Source organism: Myotis lucifugus, unplaced genomic scaffold (genome assembly GCF_000147115.1).
Source record: "Myotis lucifugus unplaced genomic scaffold, Myoluc2.0 scaffold_1730, whole genome shotgun sequence".
Taxonomy (NCBI): domain Eukaryota; kingdom Metazoa; phylum Chordata; class Mammalia; order Chiroptera; family Vespertilionidae; genus Myotis; species Myotis lucifugus.
Window position 1 is genome coordinate 46,110 of NW_005872778.1, and position 8,139 is coordinate 54,248.

Genomic DNA, 8,139 nt, shown 5'->3' on the forward strand with positions numbered 1-8,139 from the left:
TCTTTAAGCCAAGAAAGGGCCGGGTCAGCAGAGAATGAGTGCTGGGCTGGAGCCAGGGGCCACCCCAACCCCTCTCCGACCCCCTGTTCCTGGTGGGTGGGAGTAGCACAGGTTCTGAGCAGACATATCCCAGACCAAAGCCCACAGCTGCTCAGAGACCTCAGCAAATATCCTGCATCTGAAAGAGGGGGTCATTCTAGGTCCCATCCCAGTGTTACTGGGCAAGACGAGGAACCTCGATTCTTGTCTTCTTGAGCCAAGACAATCAAGAGACAACGTGCAGCAAAGCAAGCAAGAATTTATCCACCGCAGCAAAAACACACGTAAGGGCAGTGAAACGAGGAAGGGCATAGAAGCAGCAACAGGAGAGCCCGGGCTGGGCTGCTTTGGCTCACTGGGAGGTCAGAGAAAAGGGGGAGAAGGGGGCCCTGGAAACAGGTTCAGGGGTTAGCCCGGGGAGAGCTGCTGCCGCTGCCTTGGTTGCAAGTCTTATGGGGTCCCTTAGAGGTCAGGGGATAAGTGTGGGGGTGGAGACGGGGGGGGGGGGGGGGGGTAGTGGCACAGGCATGCTCCCTGGAGGGAGAGAGCACTGAGACCTTCATTTTGGGGGGTTTTAAAGGCTGGGTGTTTAGGGGTGGATCAAGAGAATAATCATCAGCTTGATGCTGATGTCCCCAAATCAGATTTATTCTCTTAATTTGGGTGTGATTGGCAAATGGCACTTAAATGGATTTCTGTCATGTCTCCCTGAGTAGGGTGGTTTAAGCTATTTACCCCCTGGCTGGGGAGAAGTGCAAACCATTTACTCTCAAGTGTCCTTCGTTTAGGGAAGATAGGATTTACTGGGGGAGCACAAACTGCTGTTTAACTCTCTGTCTCAGCTTCCCCATCCCACTTGTGGAATTTTCCTAGCTTTTACTATTCTGTAACACTAGGTCCCCGTGAGAACTAAAACTGCTTGCCCTTCCTCCTGCTCTTAGGAGCTTCTAAAGGAACTGTAAAGATCTTCCGGGATGTTTACTCTGCCATGACAGGCTTTCAAAGGCAAATTGGTTCCCAGACACCCCAAGGATCAGGGGCTGGCCCAGGTGCTCACCAAATACGGCTGGAATAAACAGCATCCATTCCACCCAGGGCAGAAGCTGAAAATGTTGCGCTATCAGTATCAGCTCTTCTTTCCCTGTCCCCTCCCAGGCAGGGTCAGAAACAGAAATCCTGCAGGCCTCACTTCACCTTCCCCAGGGCAGAGGTCCACTGTGACCTCAGGATCACACGCCCCAAGGGCTCTCTAAACCTAGAAAGTCCAGGCCCTGGTACAGCTGTCCGTCAGTCTGAGTGTGGCCTCGGGGACAGAGACTAGTTCAAAGATCATCCTGAGTCGGACAGAGCCAAGAAAAAAAATCCACGGACTCCAAAAAAACACCCTTCCATTGGCTCAGGGCAAGGCATTGAGGAAGCACTCAAACTTAGGGCCTCTATGAGGATCTGCAAGGCCTGCATTGTTTGTTCATTCATTCATTCATGCATTCATGCAGCCAGCACACATTACTCCACACTTTAAGAACTCAGTGGTAACTCAGGTGAGGTAGAAAAGGCTTGCACATTTTTCAGCACATATTTCCTGAGTACCCACCAAGCAGGTGCCTGGGTCTGGGACGCAGATGAACCGAACCTGACCATTCTTAGGGCAGCTTTCAGCCTTCTGGCTTCAGGAAGGAGGCAGGGGGCAGAGTCTGAATTTAACTCCGATTCCTTAACAACCTGAAGTGCCCCTTCTGCTCACCTGGGGACCTCCTGGCTTGGGTGTGAGACCTTAGCTTCCCCTCCCCACCCTGTGCAGGTACCAGAATCTGAGCTTTAGGAGCCACATCAGAACATCCCCTGCCATGGGCAACATCAGGGCTGGACAGCCAATGCAACCTTAAAACTGAGGGGAAAGGAGGCAGGGTGGGGCTGGCGGGGAAGCTCAGTTCCCTCCCAGGTTCCCCTCGGCCTGCACCCTGGTCCACGGCACCACCAGCTTTTGCCTGGACAACTGCAATGGCCACTCCAGCTCCACTGTCACCAGGCTACTCTCCAAATCGCCGTCAAAGTTACAGTTTTAACATGAAAATTCGATCATCAGACAGAGTAAGCACTTGGCTCAAAACTACTCATGGCCTCTCATTTCTTCTACAACAAAAAGCCAGAATCCCTACCGATGCCTCCAGACCCATTGCCTTCGCCCCCACCACCTCCCAGCTCGTTTGCTGTGATCCAGTCGCCCTGGTCATTTTTGCGGTCCCCTCTGGGTGGGGCACTCTCCATGTGGCTGGCCTCGAACCACTGGACGGGCCCCTCTCGGATCCTCATGAGCCCCGCACTTTCCTCACAGCACCTGTGACAACCCTCATTACGGCGCTCCCACCAGGCCATAAGCTCCGCTGGGCCGGCCTGTGTCCGTTCCATTCACCAGTGGACACCCTGCCCAGCTGGGGGCTAGCACCTGAGAAATACCTTTGAAAACAATTAATGCGCAAGCAGTGTCAGAGCGGACACCAGGCCCCCAGGACTGGACTCCCAGGCCAGTGCGCACCTGCTAACACCTGGGACTGGGTGCAGGTCCCTTTGGCTCCCCAGTGGCTGAGGCCCAGGTGGCCACGGCCAAGAAGAGTAGAAAGGAGATTACTCTAGCTTCCTTCAGCACCCGGGCTTCGGCAGCTGTTATCTGGGGCCTGATTAGGTTAATCCTCCTTATCACAGAGATAAGCGGCCAGCAGCGGAAGTGCACAGTGTGGGGCTCCGAGCAGGTCCAGGAGGGAGGGGCATCTGGCGCAGGATGATGTTTGCACTTTATTGCCCCGGAAACATCAAGGAGCATTTATTAAGCACTTACACCATGCCTGGCACCATGCTAAGTGATTATCGCATTGAATCCACCCTACAAATGTATTATTACAGTAAAACCTCGATAAAACAGATTAATTTGGGTGAGGCGGTATCTGTTAAAGCTGAAAGTCCATTACATGACAAAGTAGGTCCTCTGAATGTGTATGTTAAAAAATTGACAAATTATGCAGTTTGCCTCTTTTTACTTATGTAGACACATTTGTATAATTAAAATTTTTCACAGAAAAGTTTTCTATATGTATTATAATTTTAAATTTATACTGAATAGGCCTAGCAAATACGTGCATTCGCCAGTCACCTCGAGTAAACAAATGCACGTGGCTGGGGTGTGGCTTAGTGCACCTCTGAATAGAGGCCTGCCCGTTAAAAATGCTGCAGAGCCCTGGTCAGTGTGGCTCAGTGGTAGAGCTTAGGCCCATATTGAAGGGTTGCAGGTTCCTTCCCCAGCCCTGGGGCACACCGGGAGACAACCCATCAATGTTCCCCTCTCTCTCTCTCTCCTGGCCCCCTCCCTTCCATTCTCTCTAAAGAAAAAATAAAAATCACATGTAGAAAAGCATGTCAAACTCTGGGCCGGAGGGCCACATGTCTCGTTTATTTAGGCATGCGGCCCACCAGCTGCGAGTTTGACACGCTTGCAGTAGAAAGGCACGCCACTGAAAACAGAACCAGTTACCGAAATTACCAAGCTCGGTGGTTTGATCTCGCGCTGTGTGTGCCCCGTGGGCATCTGTAAACACTTGGAGTGCGGGAAACGAGTTAAGTCGGCTCGCGTGAATTGCGCGTACTCCGCGGGAGCCGTCTTTAACTCGGTTCATATAGATTTGCGGTGGAGTGCGGGAAACGTGTAAACTCGGGCCGATTGTAACTGCGTATTACCAAATATTTGTTTGTAATCCACCCTTTTGGTGGATGGAACAAAACCAAAAGACAGAGCCATCTTATATTTTGGCGGGAAATTCACCCGCACTCCAAGTGTAAAATGGGGTAATGCAGTGCTTATCTGCACTGTGCCAGGCCGGTGGTATTTGATTGCCTGATTAACATTATTGTTATAATAGGCTTTTTAAAAGAGAGAACATGGATTGCTTTCTACCAGATATCTGAGGGTGGTTTTTTGGGGGTTTTTTTTACGTCTGAGTCTTCCTCCACCGTTAAAATGAAAACTCTTCGAAGGCCCCATCCACATGTAAATTCCCTGGGCACCCCTCGCTCCAGTGTTTAGCACAGCACCTGCACATGGTAGGTACTGCAAACAAGTACAGTCAAACCTCGTTTCTCAAATGTCTCCCACCTCAAACAACTCGGTTCTTGACCAAGTTGTTCACAGAAAACAATGTCTCGGTTGTCGACCAAAACTTCAGTTTTCCATCTGACAACCCTTTCCTGCTGAAAGCTCAGCATGACAAAATGCATCTTGCAGGCAACAAGCAAAGGAGGGAATGCTTTTGTTGCTGGCGGTTGGCACAATTTTAAAACATAAAGAGGCCACCACGAGTTCTAATGTTGCTAAGGGTGTGAAAGTGCTCACAAAACAGCAATCACAGACTACTGAATAGGTAGAAAAACTGTTGCTTGGATAAAGTAAAAGCAGTTAGCTGGTGACAGGATTTTGGAGGCTAGTAAGGGGTGGTTTGATAAATTTAAGTAAAGTGTTTACTGATCAATTAAAGAGTACATTAGACATGTACTGTATACAAGAAAGGTGAAACAGGAAATCATTTGGGGCTCTAGAACAGATTAATTCAATTTACATTATTTCTAATGGGGAAAAAGTATTCCGTTTGCGAACAAATGGCTTTTTGAGCAGCGTTCTGGAACAAATTACGTTCAAGAAACGAAGTTACACTGTAACTCTATGGGCCTTCCACCTGCAGTCTGAGAGGGGTGGTCTCCTAATGCAGGACAGGGGGTGGCAAGTACGGCCCCAACCTTGGCTTGCAGGGGAGACCTTCTCCCCCACGTTCTCGTCTTGTGCCCTTCCCTACCCCATCCCCACCCACGGAGGACACACAGCAGTGTTGAAACTCACCCCTGCCCAGGGCACCCCTGTGCCATCCCTTAGGACACTGATTAACTCAGAAAGAGCCTAGCTCAGCAGGAGACAGAGCTGGTCACAGTCCTGGGGATCAGGCAAACAACACTCAAATGGGGGGGTGGCGGCTGCCCAGCTCTGAAAGGCAGACCCACAGAAACACAGGTCCAATAAGGGGGGCAGCCTCACCAGACTGGGAGCCCCTCTGAAGCAGGGTCTGTGCCCCACCTCCCCCTCCCAGTCCCCAGCAGGAGGGGGCTCTGAGGACAAGTGTCATGGAGTGAACCCAACTCCACACCGTGGGGGTTTGCACTCCACTCCGAAATTAGTCTTCATCTGTAATGTGCAATAATAATACCTACCGCACAGAAGTTTAAAATGCAAGTGACAACGAGGATCGTGACGGTAACTTGGCATTGCCTATGCGCCTGCCGCCGTTTGGAGCACGCTCATGAATTCACTCGGTCTTTACAATAAAGCATACGCCAAAGGCCCAGCTCTCCACACCCGTTATCCCACGTGTCACAAGAAAGGACTCCCTCTTCTGCCCAGCACTTAACTTGAAAAAGGGGAAGAGAGGAAAAGTCCCGGTAGAGAGCGGAGAGGGAAGTCTCGGAACCCCGGAGGTGGGTCCTGAGTGTGAGACGGAGGGAGGGACGGAGAGGGTGCTGCACTAACAACAGAGGTGCCCCAGGGGGCAGCCGGCACTCCGGCAGTGGGCGCATTGGAAAGGTGCCTGGGAGGAGCAAGACCAGGGCGTGGGAGGCTGCTTTCGGGGCTCGGGAGCCGGGAGAGCAGCGAGGCCCCCACCCGGCCGCAGTTCGGGAAGGGGGTCCCCCTCGCTGTAGGAAGGAGACAGGGGTGTCGCAGTGAGAGGAAGGCCTGGAGGGAGGACGGGGACGGGAGGTACTAGAAGAAGCGACCCTCGCGGAGGGGAGCCCCTGGGAACCTGGTGGGTGTCCGGCAGGGAGGGAGTCCCGCATGAGGGACGCCTGCGACCCCCGGGACCACGAGCGACAGAGCGTCCCCAGGCCCGGTTTGCACTCACCTGGCCCCACTCCAGGGGCGGGCCAGCAGGGCGCGGCGAAGCACGGGCGGCAGCGGCGGCATCTCAGCTCCCGGAGTGGCTGTTCTCCGGACGGTGTACCGGGTCGCAACCTGACGGCGCTGCCCCGCCCGGAGCGCACTACCTCGGAAAGAGGGGGGGTTCCGGGTCCCCTCGGCTGTCCTCCGAGGCAGGGTCAAGCGAAATCGCTCTATATTTATCTGTGTTAATAAATTAACTTTCTGTAGTGCATGATAGAGGCCAATTACGTGACACAGGGCCTGGTCATACAAAAGGCAAGTCTGCAGGAATTCACGTTTCCCCCTCCTCTCTTGATGGTAAGACCCAGTGGCTTTTGATGCGACCGGAGAGGGCGTGAGCCCCATCGGCCAATCAGAATGACACATGGGAGCTCCTGGGCCAATCAGAGGGGCGATTATGTCCCAGGCTTCTATGGCCGAGAGGGACTGAAAGGGCCAATGAGAGAGCGGGAATGGGACACGTGCGTGGCCGTGGGTAAGGACCGCGGGGCCGAGCGTCAGGTGCGGCGGCTGTCCCGGCTTGACCACGGGGGCAGCCCTGGGCCGGAGGTTACCGTCCTTCACCGCGAGGCCACTCGCGGCCATCTGTCCCCCCGCGGGGTGCCGGCCCGGGGAGGAGCCCGTCGCCCCCGCCTCCAGCTCCCGGACCAGGACCGGGACCCAGGAACCCTCACCCTCTCCCCGGGCGCTGGACCACATTCCCCGGGCCTGGCGCCCAGATAAAGAAAGCAGCTCAATTCTTTGAAGATTAAGGTCAATAAAAGATAAAATCTGAGCTGGTCTACGCCTAGCTTTTCCTTCAAAACCTCTGGCCGCGGAACCAGCTGCGCCTGCAGTGTAATTTTTCCCCTCCCTGGATCAAAATTTTAGTTTTCTCTTGGAGACATTTGGTGAAGGCTTGAATGTTATTTAAAACTCGATTATGAATCTTTCTTTTTTCTTCCTTTCTTTCTTCTTAAATATATTTTATTGATTTCAGAGAGAAAGGGAGAGGGAGAGAAAGATAGATCAATGATGAGAGACTCGTGGACTGGCTGCCTTCTGCGTGCCCCACACTAGGGATCAAGCACACAATCTGGGCTTGTGCCCCAACTGGGATCCAACCGTGACTTCCTGGTTCATAGGTCAACACTCAACCCCTGAGCCACAAGGTCAGGGCGGATTCTGAGCCTTTCTGATGGCAGGTCTTAGGGACCCAATTGCATTCCTAAAGCGCTGTGTGGACGAAAGGGGCCACATGCTGACCTGCCCAGCTCAGGGAAGGCCTGCATGGCGGCCTTGCAAACTCAGAGACCTGAAGTCACCACAAAGGATTGTCTGAAATTAAACTTTAACTAAAAGCAGTGATGGTGGGTAGTTACATCCTAGACTGGTATTTTCACTGACAAGGTCAACCTTTACCTTAACTGAGCCTCTCTGTCTTTTTGCATCTATGATAACATACACTTGAAATGTCTGGGTAACTTGTAACCTCCCTTTTTCTGGACCCCTTGGAGCACAGCCTAATGTGCTGGGCGCCAGGACAGATACCACAAATTCCTTTATTGTTATGTTCACTGTTCCTGCACCCACCTAAGTATGTGTCTATCATTTTACTTTTTATCCAATCCCAGGGGTTTCCCTACTTTGCTTTCTCCTGCCTCTCTAGTCTATCACCAATGGATTTCATGTAACCCACCTACGTCCCTTTCCTTTGACTGCAATGTATAAATACAGACGTAACCCGCCATTCTCCGGAGCATTATCTCAATTCGTTGAGGTTCTGCTTCCCAGCATATGTCGACAGTTGGCTCAAATAAACTCACAAAAATTCTTTACAGGTTTCAATGTTTTTTTTTACATTAACACTGTACAGCTTTCTTAACACTCTCTTCTAATTTTTTCTGTTTATATTTCCGCTAGCAGTCTGATCTGAGAACCTTGTGGATGAAAAGGGACTACATGCTAACCTGACTAGCTCAGGGAAGGCCTGTGTGGCAGTCTTGCAAACTCAAGAGACCTAAATTAAGCACAAAGGATGGTCTGAAATGAAAACTTTTTACATTAAAAAGCAGTGTATGGTGGGTAGTCATATCCTAGGTCAGTATTTTCCCTGACAAAGGTCAATCTTTACCTTAACTGACCCTAGT

The 8,139-nt window shown here is 51.8% G+C and overlaps 1 protein-coding gene across 1 annotated transcript in view; it reads right to left on the reverse strand.

The window, feature by feature from the left end:
- Positions 1–6,082, reverse strand: part of LOC102428056 (delta-1-pyrroline-5-carboxylate dehydrogenase, mitochondrial-like) — a 17,261-nt gene extending 11,179 nt beyond the window's left edge. Inside the window, exon 1 of the mRNA XM_023748725.1 lies at positions 5,973–6,082. Within this exon, the coding sequence (XP_023604493.1) occupies positions 5,973–6,034 (62 nt within the window). The 5' untranslated portion in view covers positions 6,035–6,082. The remainder of the gene's footprint in view (positions 1–5,972) is intronic.
- Positions 6,083–8,139: the final 2,057 nt, after the last annotated feature.